General features: G+C 44.7%; 1 protein-coding gene across 1 annotated transcript; it reads right to left on the bottom strand.

The window, feature by feature from the left end:
• Positions 1-398: 398 nt before the first annotated feature.
• Positions 399-2,262, bottom strand: LOC131293493 (odorant receptor Or1-like). The gene is made up of 9 exons (XM_058321570.1): positions 2,240-2,262; positions 1,948-2,179; positions 1,740-1,888; positions 1,368-1,665; positions 1,094-1,278; positions 823-1,027; positions 669-757; positions 519-591; positions 399-452 (listed from the first exon to the last, which is right to left on the bottom strand). The coding sequence occupies exons 1-9, from the start codon at positions 2,260-2,262 to the stop codon at positions 399-401; spliced, it is 1,308 nt and encodes a 435-aa protein (XP_058177553.1).
• Positions 2,263-22,691: the final 20,429 nt, after the last annotated feature.

Genomic DNA, 22,691 nt, shown 5'->3' with positions numbered 1-22,691 from the left:
CTGACTCAGTGGAACACTGACATGGTACAAGTACCCGGGAGCCTAATCGAGGCTGGTTATATCGCTTCCACATTATCGAAATGGCTCCCTTTCGTTCACCATCGTCTTATCCTCAATTTTTTTTATGGATGAATATACTATACTTTACTCGAGGAACGCTTTAGGAAAGTGAATAAGATTAAAATTTAAACAAATAAGTAACTTTTAAGATCAACATTGATGCTTTAGCGTGCCAGCAAGCAAGCCTTTGGTGAGGATAATGTATTTGATTTCATCAAAATCGACATGTTGCAAATCACTAGGTTTTTCACGCGAAAGCGAGCGATATTTGTTTCGTTGTGTTTAATAGCCTCATCTAAATTTAGTTCAAGCAGAATGTTGTCTAACTTCTTTAGGACTTAGTCAATCATCGTTCGAAGAACCGCCAAAAATGAATATGACGATTTTATAATCTAAAAAGTGTCAAGAAAAGAAGTAAAGAATCATTAGAGAAGATGTTTTCAGCAAATTCAGCTTACCGCCACGAAGGTTGCATTGCTTAGCTCAATTTTAAATATATTTTTTGCGTAACAGGGTATTCCGACAGCCGTGCTTGATGTAAAAAAAATGTAGATTAAACAATGTAAAGATAAATCAAACTAGCACAAAAGCGGGTTGTCACTACTTACCGTTGTTGAAATAAAATCAAAAGCTTCCGAGTTTTAATGTTCATGTCCGGATAATTGACAAATGCAGTTGCTTGATGCACTTTCTGTGACTAAAATTGCCGAGGCAAACGTTTTTCAGAAAACTTTTTAACTTCCTCGGCTAACGTTAACTCACCGTGTAGCTGATTTCATTCCCGTGAAAGCAGTACTGATAAACTTGCAGTAGCATACAGATCAAGTATGGCAAACCACACAATAGTTCTCCTACCGTGTCGACTTCGGTGAGCAAGTGGAATTCGGCTATGCAAATGATAAAGACGGAGCAGAATAGTTGTACCACAATGATTCCACCAAATAATTCCAGGACTTGGTGGACAAATCTGTGACGGGGAAAGTGAATACATGAATGGACGGAAATATCTACGTAGTAGAAGTGATGTAAGTACTTGATCAATTTTTGATGAAAGATTACACATCTAAGAAGATCATTGTACACATCCTCAGCCGATTCAACTTGAACCGGAGACAAATGGTCATTCCTCCCGGATTGATTCGGTGCAGGCTTTACGGCTATCAGCTTGGACTTCACCTGCAATCCTTCTTCAGGATCCAACCTCTTGTTATGTCCAATCTATGAGTAGTTAAAATATTGATCATTACAGATGATAAAGAATGGTGAAGCAAAACAATGGCAGGAGGAGAATGTAATCACCAACTCACTTTTAATAACTGAATTTGCAACCGTTGCAATTGCGCATTGGCTAAGGATAGCAAAATGTACACCAAAGAATCCCAAGAAATGTTGAACGCGGCGTTCCAGAGCATGCAAATCACTTGGAACAGAAGTGTGACCAGGTAAACCGCATACGATGCTGTATAGTCGAACGGATACCACGACGGTACGATGAGTCCGTTAATAGTGAGGGCGTAGAATAGCCAGTACGTGATAAGACCATCCGAAAACATGAAATAAAGCATCCCACAAATGGACGTCTTCTTACGTGCGTTAGCTAGCGGTCTAGAAGAAAAAACAATGTTGACATTATAAGGCCTGAGGTCTCCACACATCGATTGCATTGCGTGCTATCTTACACATCCTCTTCCGCATTTCGAGAAGCATACAGCTCGGCGTCGAGCTGATAGAAAAGATGCTGAATTTTGGAGATATTTTTGTACAAAAACTCAATCTTCAGAATCAGCACCAGCTGGGTTGATAGTACAAACAAACCATCGATCAGATCCTGCCGTAGAAGAAACAGAAGTAGTACAAACACCAAACCTAGTTTAGAATCATTTTCACCTGACGCTTTTCGATGGTACAGATATAGGCAGCCTGTGCAGCTACACTGAGATAAATAACAATCCAACGAAAGGCGATGCCCTTCACACGGTAGCGAAACTGTTCGCTCGGATCCATCCCCTTCTCGGGCCATGCATAAAAAACGCGAAACACAAACAGCACCATGCGTACGGCGGGAAAACGTTTCCATTCATGATCCTGCTGCTTCCGGTTCGTGAACAGTTTGTCAACGCTGGAACGAGTGTAAGATTGCAGTTAAATTTGCACCTTATTATTTTCTCATTTCACTCACTTTGTTTTGGACATCTTATCCATTGCGGGTGAAGCCAAGTAACAAACTGATACACCATACCATATAGGCTGTTATTGTATCCCACGTCTACCAAGTGGCATGTCATAAATGTATTCATCGAGTCATCACCTTTAAATTGGCATTTTGTGGTCTTTTGATCAATATTTGCTGAATTATTTATGATGGTTATTGCCAGTTCCATTTTTCGCCATATGTGTCAAATCGATATCTAAACGTCTTCGATGAGTTACATAAAATATGTAAGCGGCTTAATAAAAGGAATCCACTATGCATTCAACATTTTCAACGTAATTTAAAAATGTACTTTAGCTTATTTGAAATCCTATGCTATATCTTTTCCACTACCACACCGCTGTATGTGTGGCGTCGTAACAAGTAACTCCCATTTTAATCGGTGAAAATATCATCAGCTAATTGATCGTGGATTAACAGTAGAAACCAATCTACACCCAAGGCCCAGGATTCAACCTGATCGAACAGCATCTCCCTAGCGAGCATCGTCCCCATGATTGCTGCGGTGGGAAAATTCTGCAACCCTCCAACGGGTCGAATCAGCCCAAGCCCACTTAGGCCACGACGAGGGAAGCGGAGGTGGTCGGGGGAGAAAAACGAGACCCTTACCACACGCCAACAGCTTGTTCGGGAATTATTACTTATTAGCAGCGAAACGCTGTTTGCCGTGAGCCTACCCAGCGAGTGCCACTGTGGGCTCCAACACGCTATTTATTGCTTTATCTACGATCCTCGATCCTAGCTCGTTGGCATAAGGTTTGGCCTTGTCGTGGTAGGGAGAAGAAAAAAAACGGAAAACAAGAAACATATCTGTCGGTCCCGTTTTTTCTGTACGGAATCGACCGTTTGCTGTTCACTAGCCGAACGGGCGAATTTCCACGCCGGGCGTCAGGATCGCGATCGCGACCAAACGAAAATGTCTTCGTTTCGAGTAGGTGAAAACGTTTGCCTTAATTTGTGCATCCTCCCCCGTGAAAGTGGCTCGCTCGGGCTGACGGCTCTTGTGCAGCGAGAAGACAAACGAAGGTCTGATACTCATTATAAATGGCCGCGCACACCCCTTGGTTTGTACCACCCCCGCACACCCCCGAGCCAGGATCACGGCGCGACTTCTCGTGGTCGTTATTATGAATGAGAGTCACGTAATGTCGTTATCTGTCCATTTCGGTTCGGTTCGGTTCCTTCCGATTCCATCTCCATTCGGTTGGATCCACCCGTAAGCCTTTCGCAATGCTTTCTTCAATCCCCTCACACGATATCTGGAAAAGGAAAACTGTGTAAGGAGGGAAACGTTTAATAAAATATTTAAAGAAAAGAAAGGCAGAGTTGAAACAAGCATCGGAGTGGTTCAATTTTTGACGTGGGGCATTCGTGTTGTCTATTGATTGCACGAGCCGTTTTGCCGTCGAGGATCTTCCGAAGACCTAAGGGTCGCTCGAGAGGGGGCACGTGTTCGGTAGAGGGACGGGGCGTATATGAAAACCCTACACATGCACATCAAAAAGGTCCCTTCGCGCCGCTTTCCTCCATCATGTTTCCTTTATTCAAATCGTAGCACATTAAAGCCACATTAAAACAATCACCACCACCATTAAGAGGTGTCGTAAATCATTCGCACACGACTGCTGATCGAGACGTGACCCTTCGTGCTCCCTTGCATCCCCTGCCGGCGAAGGGGTGGAGTTCGCTTCGGATTTCGCATACAGTTCCACACACCACCCGGTCCAAAGTAACGCCAATCCGGAAACGGTGCGCCCAGCGTGCGCATCGTGTCCGCGTGCGTACCTGGCTGGGGCGCACTTGCGCCATTAAGCACGTGTGGGCAGTGGCAGAAATTTATTGCAACTGCTTCGACCCCTCGCTCCCCTCCTCACCCTTTTTCGATCGATGAATACAGGTTGCTTTACATTTAAATTGGAATACATGAAGCAGTTGTGTTGTTTTTCCAGGACAGTGGAAGCGTGTGGAATTACAAATAACGAAATACTTCGGGACCGAAACAAAACGTGATCGTTTGATGTTTGTTTTTTTCAATTTTGTGTAAACAATTGCTTTACGCACTCCCATATGAAACGCCAGAGACATATCAATCTATACCGGGGCCCCTAGCAGTGGGATTATCGGGGCCTTCCAGACATTGCTATTATCCTAAATGTGTCTATACTGAAGACCAAAGTTTATTTTGGAGATTTGTTTTTATAAGAACTTCTAATCCATTATACATGTTTGCAGTATTGTCACATGATGTTTATGTTTATCTACAAAAATAAATTCTAAAAGTAGTATTTAAATTCTTAAGTACTTATTAAACAGCTGGAAGATAAAGTAAAAAATTGCTATAGTTGCGCTTTTTTTTGTTTAATAATTTCCATTCGGATATCGATTCGGAATCGATTTCCAATAGTTTAGAAAAATTCATCAACAATATGATGTTATAGGTAAGTCACATTTTCTCTCCCACTATGTTGTTGTTTATATAACTTTAAAAATGCATCACAATCAACAAAATAATATAAATAATTTTAAACATTTCCCTACGATCAGAATCTTGCTTGCCTTCAAATCTTCAACCGAGACGACAAATGTTTTTTTTTAAACTACTCTTTTCAATCTTTTCTCATTCTCATTTCTGTCAGTTCTACTTCTTTTAACACTTAAAATCTATTCTTCTACTAAAGAGGATCTTTTTCATAAAGTAAAAGTGATATTTTGATTTTTATGTACAACCAATACGTTTGAAATTGCTCTCCAATTATAAAATCATTTAATTAATTTTGACAGCGATTAGGAAAACAAATACAAAAGTAACAATACACACTTTTTTCCGTGAATCGCAGGCATTTAAAATGGAGAGATTAGACCGAAACAAAGTAAAAGAAGACATATTGTACATAGTCCATAATCCATGTCTAAAAGTGAAAAAAATATTAGTAACAAATGAACAGTGAAAAAAAATATTAGTAACAAGTTGTTTCATGTTACTTACTGTAAAATGAAAGCTTCATATATGATTCCTGATTTTAAAACAGCAACTGAACTGTGCCTGTTTATTTACTTCGAGGTCTACAAGACACTACAACACTTTTTAGCGTTGCAAAGATGGGATCGGAAAAGATGCTCCCGCTGGTGATGACATCCCGCACGATGGAGCTCATAAATCATTATGTAAAACAATAGGCTTCTCAATAAATCAAACTTCGCTGGGCAAATTCTGCTCCTCACCCCATACGCAACTCAACTGGTCAGAAAGACGGTCCTTTGGAGAAGGATCCGCCGAACGTTATCGTAGTAAAAATGGAAACCTGCCTTGCGCTGAACGAGAGAGAATATTTTTTATCTTCTGAATATTTTAATTTTGTCCACACAAAATCCGCGCTTCCGTCATCGCTGCCGCAGATGCAAATGCATCGGGCAGAGGGGGGTTTGGCGGGCCGAAACGCACCGAAATTTGCATACGCGTTTGAAAGCGCTGAAAAGTATGATTGAATGCAAATTCGCCTCCGCAAAGGCTCAAGGCAACGGATTGCTTCCGGCTTTCGCCAGCCTAAACCGCCAGACCACGAAACACTCCCGAGAGGATGCGCCAATACGGGTCGAGAAGATCGATTGCTTCGTGGGCCCGATCGTGGCGCAGGTTCCACGCGATTGCGGTGGTTACTTGTGGTGGGTTCGTTTTTTTTATCTCCCCCCGATTCGATTTAACCGACTGACCCACATGGACGCGGGGTCAATCCGTCCATCATGCTAATGCGATGGGATGGTAATTAAAGCGGATGGGATAAACCGAACGCACACATTAATCATTCGTTACGGCGGGGTCGTCGCGGGCAGGGAGGCGGTCCATTCGGATAAACGTTCATTAATTTCATTCCAAACGGCCTATCATTATCGACACCCGGAGGGGCGTGATGTGTTGGGTGGATCATCACAGCGGCTACGGGAACACTGCTCGGCTCGGAGGCTTTATCCGGCATCCGTTAGAACATTCTGGCGCGGCGTGGCGTGTGCCGGTGAGGAACGGATCTAGCGTGCATTTCTCGACGCTTCGCCATCAGCGTCGCCATGTTGCGCCATGCGCACGTTGTGGCACGATTTGCAAATGTTCACCAAATGGCAAACATTGCATTTCTCGGCGCGCCGGTTGACGAACTTTTTACTCCGGCAGCGAATTCAATGACCTTGTCAACTCTGGGCCACCCACAACGACATGCATGGGGTAAAAAACAAACCCCTTAAAATTCAAACCCCGCGACCCGACATCGAACATGCCACAGATTTATGCCATCGATCGAAATCTTAAGCGATGAAGATAGCCGCTTAGGTGATGTATTTTTTAAGTGCTTTTTCATTGTGGTTCGCCAAGACAAGGTTAGGATTGACACTCCTTCGAACGATGACAACCGGGGGTTACCGAAAAAAAAACCCGCTTAGGATGTATGTATGTTGAACCAGACGGGAAGAATGATATTTTGCTCTTGGAAAGCAGTCGATTTCGTGTCGTTGAATAAATCATCCATTTGCCAGATTGATGAATCACCAAATTCTTTCAATTCTATCGATGAGACTTTTAATCCAGTCTGTTTTTTTTCGCCTAGAAATGGTATGAAGCATAACAACCGTATTTATCTTAATTGGTTTCTCAATTCCTTTAGTTTTAATCTAATTTAGTCTTCCGCAGACAGGTTGTGTTACTTAGTTGTATACCGATCAATCTTTCAGCAGTTGTAAAGATTGATGCTGTTATTTTATTTATTACATTGTAAACATCCGTTGTCTTGCACAATATGGAAAATTTACTTTCAACTAACTCTCCCCCATGTACGGCACAAGTCAGTTATTACTTTCACATTAATGCTTCTTTAGTATATCACAGCTCAACGCTAAATGGCTACAAGTTACGATGGGTCAGAACATTCACCCAACTTTGCTGCGCTAATGCCAATAAGTAAGACCTCTTAAAAAGTAATTACTACAAACAAGTCTCCGGCAACGAAAGATTGTAAGCGTGAGAAACATTCGCCTGGCTGGTGCAAAAAGTAGCACTCTTCCCTTTTTGCCGGACGGTAAATTGAATTATGCCCTCTAGTTTCCATAATTAGTCGCCGCACGGCAAAACTAACAGGTACCCCAACACGTCCTTCCAATGTCTAGGCGAAGGTAGCGTGGTTTATTAGAAAGAGTTACGTTATGATTGTGGTATCATCGGCTTCCCCCTTTGAAAAACCCGTGCACGCATCAAACATTTCCCACACGCCGTGCCGTAATCCTCGAAGAGCGTTTTATGGCCTGCGAAAAAATGGTGACCGATGCCTATAATTAAATTCGCGCAAGAGAATACCTTAAACCGACGGTAATCGCAGGGCGTCCTTCGTTCGGCATGGTCGACCGGTTTATCCCGGTATCCCGGAAACCAGATGCACCAACGGTCCGGGCGGGTCGTCGGGAATGTGTCAGAAAGTCGCCGACCGGTGTCAAATTTATGACACCCAAGCGACAAGCGGGCTCCCGACCCGAAGCCGACGGGATCGCGCAATCGATGTACCCTCGGGTTTCCTTCACGCAGCCCGCGCGATTCACAATTCACAATGGCACGGGACCATGAATGAATTGCGCTGGGAAAGCGCTGTAGATTTTCCCGCCGGCACCGCACCGATTGATAAGTCGGGACGGCGTCCGAAGGAAAAAGGGTCATAGAAAACTCTCACTCTCTCTCTCTCTCTCTCCCGAGAGATTCTGCAACGCTGCGACCGCGCGGTTAAGTGACGAAAATTAATGTGTTAATTAAGCAGGAATAGTCGGCGTTCAATTAGACGGAAAGTGTCGGGCGACGGTGCTCGGGTCGGTGGACGGTTCGGCCGATGCGAGCTTGTGCACTGTATGTTTTGAGAATGGAAAAGCGAGCATATTCGAGGCTGCGAACCATGCTACTCATCAATGCGTCCCGAACTGGGGAATAAAACTCCGGCTCGCTAAGGAAAATCCCCTTCGTTTGCGATGTGGTGCGCAATTTCATTGAGCAGCGAGTGCGAACGTTGCAGTGCTGCATCCCACGTCAAGCGTGGCCCGAACGTCGGGACGCCGTACACTATTTAAAGAATCAGCGCGAACAACGAGCTACAAACTAACGCCTCTTCTGGTGCGAGGTGTCATGATAACCCGCCCGATTCGCAAGCCGCCCGATCGGGACCGGCGCAATAAAGCCCTCAAATTGTTCTCACAAATCATGGCACAGCATTGACACGTGTTTGATTTGCACGTAGTCACGACGCTGCCACGAATTCCTCTGCGCGGGAAAAGAAAAGCGAACCGTTCCCGTTTCGCGTTTTGCCAGCGATACCGTGAGCCCAAAATCATCTTCGATGTCCGGCGGCCGTTGCTCTTTGGCACCTCGGAACATCGAGCCTTCCTCTTACGACCGTGTGACTTTCGATTTCCTCACCCACCCTCCTGGCTCTCCCCTCCCCACGTGCCAACGACCGCGCGGATATTAAATTGTTACAATTCTAAATTATAACCTTCCATCGGACAAACGCGATCTCGCCGACCTAACAGCAACAGAGGGACAGAGGTCACAGGCTGTGCTCACACCCCGCTCGGCCTTTCTTACACTGTTTCAACTCATTTCCCTACCCTCTCCCCTCCCGCCAGTTCGAGTGGCGTGCGGGATCTTGTTTCACCGTTTGACCGCCACTTAGCTTGTCTCGCGATACTTATGGAAAATGATAAATTGTAATTGTGCACCAATTTTTACCCCTACTCGCGTCGCACGAACGCGCGGTGGACTTTGTTTGCGGGGGGGAAGAGTTTGTAGTTTTAAGGTACGATCGTGAAAAACTACCTCCACCCACCCCGAGCCACCTCTTCTGGCCAAGTTGCGAAGTGTCGGATCCTTTTTGTTGTGTCTGCAGCCAAAGTGCCAATTCGCGTGCCGCGTCGCACGTCACTGGGCGGTGTGAACTTAATCTTATCGTTATGCATGTCCAGCTGCGATCAGTCCGGTACACGCTGATCACGCGCCTCGGTACAGTTTTTCCCGCCAGCCCCGAGGGGGGATCGCGTGTGATCGCTTGCCTCGATTCCGATTGCTTCAGTTTCCCATCTCGCCGCCATCGCCATTTTCGGACGAATCAATTTATAAGTCGCTCACCTAACTTAACCGCAACCGACCGGGACCATTTTTCCTGGAAGCAAATCAGCTTCGGGACCCAACTGCAACTTCCACCTAGGCGAGTCCGAAGTCGTAGTATTTTGATTTGAGCTATAAGAACGTCTGGGGGTTGCCTCTGCCGTGACATCTGCCGCAGTGAATCCGTTCCCGAGCTTCCCTCCGACCCTCCGCCCCCTCCCGGTAGCACCTTCCATGAAGGCAGTCCTCCGTCAAAACAGACTCAACACACAATCCTATAAATAATCAAAATCTAATTATACTCCCGCTTCGGGGCGACGTTATTGTACATGTTGCGGTTTGATGCCGTTTGCTGCCCTCCAAATGTGGCCGCGGGCACCAACGCGGTAACAGGCCACTTGTCCTACGGAAGAACACCGCTCGCTTCCACCTGTCGCCCAACATCGCGTCTGCACGGCGAGCGCAAGTGAGGTGTTTAGGTTGTGTTGCAAAAGGGGAAATAATGCAGTAAATACATTTTTTCCTTCTATTTGTTGTCTGCAGTTGCTGCTAATTTGCAAATTCCTAGTGAGCTTATTCCGAAATTTGTTTTAAAAATATTTTGTTTTAATAAATTTTATGTTCGCCTTCGAATGTACCCACATATATATTATTTTCACTATTTTAGGATTAAAAACATTTATTTTATATGAAATGTCATTCTCAACGAAATGTTTATGTTACAATACAAAAGTTATGATCAACCAATAATAGATTTTGTATTACTAATAACAGCAAAACAAAAACTTTTTAAAAATTTTCAATCGCTATTTCCTCAACATGATGATTTTTTAAATGGAACTCATATACGAGTATAGGCAGTAGAGGTATTAACAAAACAATTGATAGTAAATTAAAATAGGTTATATGAAATTTTAGTTATTTTTTATGAAACAATAGAAAGCAGAAGTAATTTGATTATTTATTCATCCAATCACATCCATCTTTTATACAAATGGTTTATATTATTTGTATGGTGATTTTTTCTATATTTTAAAGTTTATAAAATAACTAACTAGACTAATGAAGAGAAACTCTTGAAAAAACCCTTGACAAATATATTTTTAATTCTTTAAAGCTTTTTCATGTGTGAAAAGGCATATTGCGACCAAGCGTATGTTTGCTAGGAAGCAATATAGCAACAAACAAGAGAAATCAAACAACTGTAAACACTTGACCGTATTCGTAAACTGTCAAACACTTTTCAATTGTGTCTTTTCAAAATATTAGCTACTGTTATGCTACACTTTGAAGGCATGCTTCCACGTTAAATAATACAAGCGAAAATATTCTGTCACGTAGTGCAACTGCGCTTCCCTCCTCTGAGCCTCAAACTATATTCAATTATCCTCTTCGTTTCCACATCGGTTTCTAACTTCTGGCTTACCGTTTTTTCGTACCGTCCTAGGTATTACTCTCCGGAAGCTCTTGCCAACGATGGTGGCCTCAACATAGACCGTCCGAGTTCAATGCATCTCGACGAATGTTTCCTTCCCTCCCAGCACTCCATGAGCACTGATTTCAAGTTTCATTTTACCCCGCCCGTTTTTCTCTTCGTCCTTCCCCCCCTTCATCGGAGCCATTAACACACTAAAATCTTCCCTCAAATTAATCCTAACAAAGCGCGATTTTTCTTCCTCACGGCGTAATCAGGGAAGCAATTTGTTTCTACGCCCGAACGATAGGCGACGATAGCGCCCGATCAGCAGAGCCGTGATCGTGATCGTACCGGGCTCCGGGATGGCCTGAAAGGGGAGAACGCGGGAGGTTACTTTGCTGATAGCGCAAGACGCTAAAATTAGAACCGACTCCGTACTCGGGTCGCCCTGCGGGAGCGCATGGATACCTTCGAGAAAGTCATTTTTCTTCAGCAGCTCAAGTGCGCCCGGCCGATGCTGCGCACACTTACGTGCCTTGTAACCATCGGGGAATGGTGGTGTTGTTTTTGTTGCTTTGTGCATTATTTCCTCGTTGCACTGTTTTGTTTCTTGTTCGATTCAATTTCCCTGCGATGCGGTGCGCGCTCGTAGGAAATGTTTGAAAACAGGAGGTAAATTGTTTTTTGTCTTCTATGGTTTGATTGGCTCTGGCAGTGCAGTTGAAATGCAACAACCACTTGCACAAGAAATATGCAACAAAACAAGTGCATTTGAGTCGGGTGCGAACGAGTTTAATCACATCGTGACGGCGTGGTAATGAAAATTTGCCCTGTTCGGATGGTATTGGTGCATTCGGACGGTGGTAGTGCACTTGAGCTAAAAAAGAACCTGTACTGTAAGAAGTGAAGATTGACAGAAGTATTTTTAGAAACGTCTATATTAGAAAAAAAATCATTTTTTCATTGTTAAGTAATCCACAATAAGTTTTGTTTCCTGACAAATTGATGAATATTAATATACTTTTAATCACAAACACGATTCATCGCCATAAAATCAATTCAAGAAGCTCGTTTAAATTGCTCGGATAAATTGTATAAATGTATCTCCCCCCGGTGTTGTGGCATCGTGTTGTCCAAAAAAGAGAGATAAACATTTCCATTAATAACTAACGTTTCGGCACCTTTGACGACAGAACTATTTCCCGTGACTTCCGGCTTAGCCACGGATCAATACCGGTTGCGCAAACGTTGCAACCCCGAAAACATCACTCACTCCCGGACGCGATTCTGTTTGACATTCGATAGTGAGTGATGGATTTCCCAAATAGAGTTCAAAATCACGACCACCGTGGGCCTTTTTTTTCTAGAAGGCGGAATCTCTTTTGCACCGAAGTTTATAAGAGGTTTCATAGTCAAGGGAGTGTCTCACGACAAAGTAGACTGGTGTGAATCATCTCAAATAATTTACCTTCTGTACCACGATTAAATGATTCTTCCAAGCGAAGGAGATTCAATGCAAAGATCTTGACAAAAATACCTCGTAAATTCATATTATTAATGTTATATATTCTTTTAGAGTTAATTTAACGATATTGTCTAAATGAATTCAAGTAATTAATGGCTTCAGATAAACCAACAACACATTAGCACAACATAATTTTTGTTAAGATATACCTTAAGCCTAGATAGTTTTCGTGTTTTCTTTTTCACTTCGCTTCTTTGCCTTTATTTGCATACATCTTTCTTCAGCTCCTTATAATGCATAATCCGCCGTGGATGTTTTCTTTCACTATACCACATAAACTGCTGCTTATCCATTCAAAAAGGAACCCTATCTATTCCCAACGATCGGTTAGTTTCAAAAAATGCAAATCTATCCCGCCGAAAACCTATCGAGTTCAGCATCGCCAGCATTGGCCCTCCCTAGGCCAGCCTGGCTCATTGTCACAACAAACCGTTCACTAATCTACCGTTTATGCTACCCACGACCATATATGCATATGGGAAGCATGAAATCACCGCAAAACACATGCACATAATCTGACGTGCGTGCCCATGTGATTGAGGGAAGGTAGCCAAAGGAAACAAGGACAAGACAAGAAGCTTTACAACGACCAACTACTAGCGACGGACACGAGAGCCATGGCGGCGCAGAACTAATTAAGTCGTCCAAAATAGAATGTTATCTCTGATTGTAATGTGACTTGGTGGACGCGCTCGCGCCTTAACATAATCATTTGCATTTTACATATCTTGCGGTTCGCAGAGTACTTGATCTTCGTAAACCGGTGTGTAATGCTGACAAGCTCGCAGAAGGGATTGAATATCGCACCGTTCATTGAAGGACCGGTGCGGCAAACCGCAAACCGCAATGCAAATCTGCACACAACTGACCGACCCCCAGATCGTTTGTCCGTTCGGCCGGCGTATTCCCCGCAGAATCGCACCAATGAGTGTAATTTTTATGTCACTCCGGTGGACGATCACCTCCAGCCGCCCGAAGCCGGTTTGCTTTATCGCCCCTCCTTGAAGAAAGGCGCGAAACAAAACGGCAGGAGCTCGCGAAAGCGCTCCTAACGAGCTGAAAATGCAACCGATCCGTGAAACAATTTAGCGCATAACAACATCGTCGCAGTTCACAATCTGGACAAGTATGCAACCTCCCACTGCCTTCGCCCGGTGCTCGCTATTCTCCTTTCGTCCACCGACTGGCGATTCATACATTTCATTTGAATATTTTATTTATTTCATTTGCATTCGTTTTTTTTTTCACCGTGGGCCACATTTCACGTTCCGGAGATGGGGACACTATTGGCTCCCTTTCGCTATCGGGATGGGGCGATCGGGCGAAGATGCCGACGGGTGTAGAAGTCACCCAGCCCCGGTACAGATGACAGGGTGCCGATGGGTTTGTCGCGTCCCGAGCCAATTTTCGTATCGCATCCTGGGCAAAGCCGAAGTCGCAGCGGAAGAGAATCGTAAATCGTAAACCGGTGGCTAGCAGGATGGTGGATTTGTGGTCACCTTCGCAACATAAAGCAAACGATCTTCAATCCCCTTTTTCAATGCACCGGTAGCGGGAGGTATTTTGGTTAATTTACATATTTCCTGCCAAACCGAAAACATCCGTCCGACAAGTCGGCGTCGCTTTCGGTTTTTGCTTTTCGGAAAAATGGTCGATTGTGACAACTCCTTTCTCCTTGATCAAAGAACGATCATTTAGCGCCCTGATTGGGGAAATACCAGGGAAGGGTAGCGCTAGCAACAGTACCTTATCTACACGCGCGTATACAGTTTTTTTTTAACGCGAACATTCACCACCACCCCCTGTCCTATTCCGATCGAATGGAGAGAGTTTATTGTATGCATTCAGCGATACGCGAGATATCCTTACCGCCAGCACACTTCCAGAGTATCGGCGCAAACCTTGCGATCGAGTACTTATGAATAGAAATGCAACCGGTGTCTTATCTTCCGTTCCGCGCTGATTAAATTACATTACCGACGTAAATTATATCGTCAATTTAAATTCCCATCTGCAGCCGAGATGTGGCGGTATGCGAAAATGTATTAGACCTCGTTAAACTAAACGACTGAAATGAAGATAGCTGACGGATAAATTACTAGAAAGTGTTGTTCGACGTCTTAACTTGCATGAAAATCTTAGCAGATGGTACGGGATGTTTTTAACGGCACGCCAAATATTCTGGTGTGGGTTTAATCTAAAAATGTCTCCATCGGTGCAGCGATGAAAGAAATGCAAATGATGTTCACTTCAGCATGAAACACACCTTTAAATACTACTTACTACTATCAAATACCAAATCGAAACGTAACCAATACTGTAAAAAATACTTGTTTTAAAGGGCGTTTTAAAATACATGCTTCAAAATATCGCTCAGTATGTTTCGTAATGGGCTTAACCGAGCATAAAATAGAAAAGCTTCTCTTGGAAAGGTGTTGAGCGATTGTGTGATTTGACTAAACCAAGCCAAAGATTCCACCGTAGATTCAACAGGTGTGTTTGTTTGCATTTTTACCACGTTCGAAAGATAAAACCAAATATTTTGCAAATGGTCACGACAATCTCAATCGCCCGCGAAATTTATGTCGTAAATAATATATGGTAATATCATCCACGCTCACTTATGGCAAATGTATGTAATCACAAAAGTAAATCCCCTGCCGCAATGATCCTCCAATGGGATAGTTTTTTTGGAGGCTTTGCTTTTAGTTTTGTGCCTTCGGGAAGCCGCTCTGCTCTTTGGCTTCGCTGTTGTTCGACGAAGATGTTGCCCGTTAGGCGGAGCGGGTTCGTACTGAAGCCACTAGAGCTAGCTCAACGCGCTATCAGTGAACTGATCGAAGTCAAAACATGTAAATTTATTAGCCCTGCACAAAGCCACCCATCATTTCTGCCGAACCTATCAACGCCTCCGTCCATTATTGTTGTGGGCCGCAGGATGCAATGCCCGATCCCGAACCATTGCCGAGCATAAATCCCACGGCGCACCTCTGGCTCCACCAGCAACATCCCGGCCGTACCACTTTCGGTTCTGGTTTGGAACAATTTGTCAGCAGAAAGGAAAAATATATACCGGGGAAGGACGCTACGGGCCGCAAGGGAAAATATATAAACCACGGAGAAAATCGTGCATGCCGGCGGGCGAAAAATTGGCGAAACTTGCGCCCCGCTCGAGCCGCACACAGGGCGCAGTAAGGCACCGGCGAAGTGGACGAGCGCGAAACGCCGGACCGCCGGCACACGATCGTAACCTGCACAATGGGCCTCCTCCTAACCATCAACATAATCATCATCACCATTGTACCACCTCATATGGTCGCGCGTGGGTGCCACAAAGTAGAAAAAGGGGCGGGTGGGGAGAGAGGATGGCTACACCTGGATATCCTAATACCCGGACCGGAGCATAGACCGGAGCATAACCTAACCCAAACCCAACCCAAACCACGGACTAGAAGGCTCGCTATCGATCGGACGAGTTAGGGACAGGTTCGGGTTTGTTTCAGGCCGAACGATTTACCACCGAAACGCGCCTGGGAACGTGTTTTGGGATAGGTGTGGAAACAAATTCACCGTTTTCCGCCTCGGTGGGAGTTATCCGTTGGAGAAGAAAGCAATGCGCCTCAGGTGCCAGAACACTCATTCTGCCAACGACGGCACAGAGTTGGAGATATTCCGGGAAGCAATAAATTATTTCCTCTCGTAAGCCTAACCTTGAACGTGCGGTGATGGCGACATAACAGTAATAGAGTTATACCATACTTAATGCTTCGTTCTACGAAGCAGAAATAATACTACTTTACTAAAAATTAGCAAATCTTTAAATTCCCCATTTGCATCTTAATTTAAATAAGTACACACAGAAAGAATGATGTCCACTCTTAACAATTTTTTCAGTGTTGAACAATTATCAAACCTTAATTTGATATACAACATTATCCTATGCAATTTTTGGAAATAGTTTTCTGCCAAATTTAGGGGTCGCAAAAATTTACAATTTTGCAATAACATCAATTCATGACATAGAAAAGTTCACAGCAAATCCCTCCATATGTTATCTCGTTATATAACGGTTCCTCCTCTCCTATTTAACACGTTGACTGCCAAGCGTTCTTAGCACTCTTTTTTAGTACAATCCTGTTTAATCAAATTGTTATTAACATTTGTTAAACCGGCGGTTTTCGTAGGCGAAGTAAAGACTTAGCTTTCCAAAGAACATGCTTTTAACATTACTATACTTTTTATGTTGCATGTTCATTTATTTATGGGTCAAAACATTTTTAGAACTAATTGCTGTTGTCACCTACTTTTGGGTGACATGTCAGCCTACGTGTTAAAACGGATAAATCCGATTGTTGCGGCTAGAGATATAATACAATGACACGAGAGATGATTTTCCATTATCCAACCCGGCCTAAGGCCTTGAACATTCCAGCACTGCAACTGCACCTTCAACTTTCACCTGAAATCTTCACTGATTCGTTCGAATTTCCGTTCGAAAACCCGAACCGTTCTGCCGGAATGGCCTTCCAAATAGTTTTGTTTTAGACCCAGCGTTTTCCGCGACCGGACATAAATCACGAAACCGACTACGAATCGGCTCGGATTGTTTCCCAGTGTTTATTTTCCGAGAGATCCGGGGTCTTCCAGTTACGACACCGTGACCAACGCGTGCAGATTAATTAATATCAGTCACCTCGAGACGAGCTACAGCAATCCAGCGGTCGGCGGGATGTATCAATTAAGTGGGTGCATCGGAGGTGGAAATTATGCAAATTAAATCATCAAATCGAGCTCCAGGAGAGACGCATTTATGACGCATATCTTTCACAGCATGCGCAGCACAATCCGATGGAAGCGTCCACCTGTATGCGCCGCCCCCCGCTTCAGACAAAGCTCGGTTTCATTTAGGTCACCGGGGTGTATGTCGTAAGATTGATATCCGCACCGTACTGCAGGTGATCCTAGCCCCGAACGCCGCCAAGCCTCTCGGCCGCGCCGGGAAGGCCGGATCATTTGTTATATTTCTCCACAGTTCAATCGTAATGGCGTGCATGCATTCATCACATGCATGCAGCCGGGCGTGGAGCCTGGGCGCAATTCAACGGCGCATTAATGATCGTCAAAAAGCGAGCTCCAGCCGCCGGGAGGCCTCGGTAAGCCTGAGCGTGCTCCGGTCGCAGCGTGTGATTGTGGGAGATTTTTCCCATAGAGCGCGCGTCCTCCACGAATATCACGACGTCGATCGGTCCACCGTCCGAGGTTCCTGCTGGGCACGTATGGGAAATACGATACACAAACAATCCGGTGTGGTGCAGAGAGATGCACCAGACCCGATGCCGAGAGACTCCGATCTAATTATAGGGCCTTCGCAGACCCGCGGGTTCCCCTGGCGCGACAATCTGGAGGATGCGACTAAATGCAATCCAGCACCTTTATAACTGTTATTACAAAAATATACATTCCAAATTTAACCAAATTGCTCAAATTGCATACCGTGGCGAAGCATCGGTGGGTTAAACGATCGCTTACGAACTTATCACGGACGGCCTGCCAAACCGTCTGGCACAACCAGAGGGCACCAAATTATGTGGAACCCCGGGAACCCCTATCATTTCGCTACACAAATGATTATTAATTGACATCTTTTGCGGATGCGAAAAAATTAAATTAAGACATTAAAGATTTTCGGTCGCAAATACGATCGTGACGCTGCCGGAGAGGTTGGGAGCTGCGGTTCGGCAGCAGTGACACCAAGTGGAGCAATACCTGCGGGGCACGAGCAAACTCAGGGAGTGGCACAAAACGCCGGTACAAGCTGTGGTTTGCATACACCTACAATGTTTTCGTTTTTCTTCCCGAACCGTTACGGAGAAACCAACAACATATGATTGAGGACTCCTAAACGGTTGCATGTGCAAACCATTGCACGTAATGACACTGTCACGAACTTTCCAGCCCGCCACGAAGGACCTCTTATTACCGTCGGGACATCCTTTCCCATGTTGCGATAGCGGGCAGCATAAACGCACACACATACGGTGTCGCGCTTCTTCGGGGACTTGTTGTTGTTCGGACTCGAGCGATCTCCGATGTGCGGAAAAGTTAATTAAAAAGTGTCTGCCCTCGGGACGGGCGCACCCCACCCAAAATGTTTATCTCTTTATTTAATGAAAAATTTACGATCCATTCTCATCGTTGCGTGGCGCTGGACGTTTGCCGCAAAGGTTGCCAAAATCAATCCAAATCTTCACCGATACGATGTTCATTGCTCGGCTCCTCCCAGAACGGCCTCCCTGCTCTCCGATAAGCTTTTGGGTGAAATCAAGAGAAAGCCGAGAATCATCAGAAGATGTACAATTTCTACACCCTCTCTTCGCGCGTCGTCGCGATTGAGGACCCTCGTCGGACCTTGAATTATATTTTATTACATCTGCTTTAATTACACACATTTGGGCCTTCGGGGAAGGCAAACAAGTGGCGAGCGGGAAAAAATCTGATCCCGCCCGGTACAGGCATGGAAATGCATCAGGTTGCGGGACCACGCAACAAACAACATCGACACGCTAGGTTGAGTGTTGGTTTTGGTTTGGTTTGGTTTCATTTTTTTCATGCTTCGCTCCCTCCTGGGGTCGACAAAACCAGTGTTTAAAAGCTGTAAACATTGATGGTTTCGGACGCGGTTTTCAATGTTTATTGCTGATCGACACGCTGCCCGACCGAGGTTCGATCGAGATGTGTTTTATCTGTCCGTCTTTATCGACGATCACTTGCTGACAGTTGGGTCCACCTCTTATTGACAAGTTTGCATTCGGGCGGAAGGGCCCGTTCGTGAAACGTAAAGTAACTTTGGTAAAGAACGATGGTACAACAATACAATATGAAATGAGAAATTCCATCAACAAAAACATATATAATTGAAATAATTTTCCAATATATTTCCCTAACTACTCTAGGATATGGTATGCCCTTGAATAGAAGCAAAACATCCACAGTCGGTTACTTTCCGAATCACCTTTAATGTAGTGCACCAAATTACACTTCGTAATGCAAAGTACACGCTAGGAGGAGCGATTCAAAACCTTCCAAACAAGGCGCCTATCTCGAGTAATAACACTATCGAGGGTAAGTAATTTTGCTTCATAGCCATCGCAGCCACAATCCCGACGAGGAAATGCAATATCCTTTGAAGCCAAAACCGTTTATAAAAACCGAAAATGTTTGTGATGCCACCGGCGCGAACTCAATAAGCTACATTTAGTACTAATTGAATGAATACATATAATCTTTATTAGGCCGACACACGAAAGTTAAGACATCCTACTGTGAATCTAAAAAAGGACATTGCGGAAGAGTAAGATATGAATGTTTTACAGAGATCAATGTCTGTATTTAATCGCATTATTCCCAGGAAAGGGAGTAATTATTCCATTAATATCGAACGTGATTTTGATATACCTTTAAATTGCTCTGCATCAAAATTTGAACCGCTTATACACCAGCATGTTTTAAGGTTGGTCTTCGTGAGGACCGTTTCTGATGGGTAATAACACAATAATTCATCCGTTTGGCAGCAGCCCGTATTGCAATTTGTCCCGATTAACCCTTCAGCCATCAATCAGCCGTTGAGTTTTAATTGCCTTCCACCATCGATCGAACATCGAGCGGGAAAATTTTATTTCGCCATTAAATAATATATAGCGCTTGCCAAACATAAAGCGCACTAAAGCGTTCGCGAAAGACAACGGTTAAAAAAGTAACGTTTTGGTCGTCAACAAAGAGAGAGAAAAATAAAATCCTTAAGGAACGAAAGTGTTTCCACCAGTGCCGCCGCTGCTCCAGATCGATCACCCTTAACGGTTCTTGTCAGCGTGCCGCCGCCATCGCTCCCCGTACGATGTTGCGCTGACAAGTGGATGGCATTTTTATTATTTGGTTTAATTTTTTCTCCTTCGCTTTACGCAAAACTGCCCCGGGGGTAATTATTTATCGATCGTTTAACGGGTAAAGAACTTGCCACGGGGCCGATTTTAATGTGTTTTCAAACAGCTGTTAAAAAAAAGCCACCATAAACAAACAGGAGCACAACAAAAAAAATCCCGAGAAGCCATCGGACAGGACTGCAGGACTTTAAGAACCTCCCTGGTACGTGCGCTCCCATTACCGTGCACGAGGACGGTCAACATTCTCTTGACCTTTCGCGGTTCGGGAAGGCGTCGGAATGGAAAGGAACGTGCATCGAGTGCGGAAAAAAAGAAGGCCTGATCGAAATGATCCTCACCACCAGCGGCCATAAAAGGGTCAAGAACCGGGGCAAAAACAATCATGACGCGCTGGGAGATTTGTGATAGCGCCACGTGGCCATCCTGGAGGCGATTGTGATTACCGACGCGCCTCCGTTATGCCGTAAGCACCGTTGCGTAACATTGGCGAAGGGATTCACGACGCGTTCCCCAGAACAATGGTGATCTTGGGAAACTATTTACGCGGAGAAAAAGAAGGAACTTACAGAAAGTCCGATCGCTCCATATGGGCGAAAGACTACACGACGAAAAAGCAGCCCCAAAAAACCTACTCCTCCCGCACGGCTTCCAATGATAAATCAGATCAGGCTGGAGATGCGTCCTGCTCGAGTACAGCAAAAAAGAAAAGCAAATAAAAAGATGCGTGCAGAAAGCGCACCAACATCAACGAAAGAAGGGCCCAACGTAACTTTCGTCCTCGAAAACGAAAGTACACCGCTACGCAACTAAGCGACAAAATGTGATCGTACTACGTTACGGTCTACTCTCTCGATCGTCTCAGCCCAATGTCGGCACGGTTTATTTTTCTCCACTTTCAGCGTCTTATAAAGACATTATAAATTTGGGACTTTTGCAGCGCCCGGCGTGCCCAACCACCCCTTCGCGAAAGGTCAATTGAAATTGCCCCGTTAACAAAACCGAAAAGCAGGATGCAAGACCTCGATTACGAAATCGGCTCACACTGATGGAGCCCAAGGCTCCTTAGCAACGAGCAGATCCACCACAAACAGCCGCCGTCGGGGGAAAAGGAAAGCCCAAGGGGAAGCTGAAGCTTGTGAGATACAAAATAATTTAAATCATAAGCTTATAAATATGTGCATCGATCATCGCAACAAATCGTCCAAAGCAGACCACGACGTTGCGGACGTCGAGTTCGATCGGAGGGAAAACAACAAAAACCGACCGGGCACACGAAAATTACCAGCACAGGACACGTCCGGTGCCGCGTGAACCTTCCCAATCACGACGAGCAGCGTGGGTCCGAAAAGGTGCCAATTGATTTATTCTACGTAGAGTACACTTTTTCGCGATCGTTCCCAGACGCCAGACGCTGACTTTCCACCCAACCCGATCTGGACATCAAGCCATTTCGATAGGAGCACCACTTTTTGTGTCTTTAGGTTTGTTTTCTTCTCGATTCAATTCGCTGGCCCTCAGCCTTCGATGATTATCGCCGACCAGTTCAAGGGAGAGAGAGAGGTCACTTTGTGGTGCACAGTTCATGTTTGCATGAGATGACCACCGATTACCGCGCTGATGACCCTTGAACGGAACGGTGGGGAGCCGGGGGGGAGAGCAGGAGAGCAAAAGTATATCTGAAACGTTCCATTTTATCGCCGCCTCGCAGCCTCCGGAGGTCGACTGGCCCACACGCTTAACGCTTAACGAGCGGTCCAACCCGTGTGGTTCATATTTTACCCGGATTTTAAAACGCGGGGCTTCCCTTTTCGGGCACAATTATGCGCCGAGGTGCAAACGTGGAATCTCGCCGGGAAACGATGTTTTCATTTAAAGCCTAATGAATTCAATCTGTCTGCGGGATAACTGGTTACAATGTATCACACAAATATGCTTAATTTGTATGGTCAGCAGTAAGCACGACACATGTTTGTCATCATTAAATTTACACTATTTTTCAAAGAAACCGCAAAAGAAATTTATTTTTATTCGAAAAGTGAGGCTTCTTTAAAATGAATTTAAATTTCATACAAGCTGAGAAAAATCTGCATTCCCAAAGAAATTACCTTTCGCTACCGTACCGAAGGTCGTCCATCTTCATTCCGCCGCTCTCTTCATTTTCTTATCATCCGTTTCATCAAATTCCCACACAACGTTTCCCTGCGTCGATACGTCGATCAATGTGTGCATATTTTACGATCACCAGTCACTAGATATCCGATCATGTGACCGTCGGCTTACGAGAACATACTTCAGAACGTTCTCCGACAAACTGGTGAACGATCGCAAAAAAAAAAACGTCGACCGGTGTTCATTTTCCCACCGAAGTGAAATGAAACAGCTCCCGGAAAATGGGCTCCCAGCTGCGGGTC

Source organism: Anopheles ziemanni, chromosome 2 (genome assembly GCF_943734765.1).
Source record: "Anopheles ziemanni chromosome 2, idAnoZiCoDA_A2_x.2, whole genome shotgun sequence".
In the NCBI taxonomy this organism is placed as follows: Eukaryota; Metazoa; Arthropoda; class Insecta; order Diptera; family Culicidae; genus Anopheles; species Anopheles ziemanni.
Note: the sequence above shows the minus strand (reverse complement) of the source record. Positions and strands in the feature narration are given on the sequence as shown.

What these genes read in the sequence shown, in the direction of transcription:
- LOC131293493 (XM_058321570.1), bottom strand. Translation starts at nt 2,262, where the DNA reads ATGGATAAGATGTCCAAAACAAA. An exon ending in CGAAATGCGGAAGAGGATGT is followed by an intron (nt 1,666 to 1,739) that starts GTAAGATAGCAC and finishes TTTTTCTTCTAG; the next exon opens with ACCGCTAGCTAACGCACGTA. An exon ending in TTTCATCAAAAATTGATCAA is followed by an intron (nt 1,028 to 1,093) that starts GTACTTACATCA and finishes TCCCCGTCACAG; the next exon opens with ATTTGTCCACCAAGTCCTGG.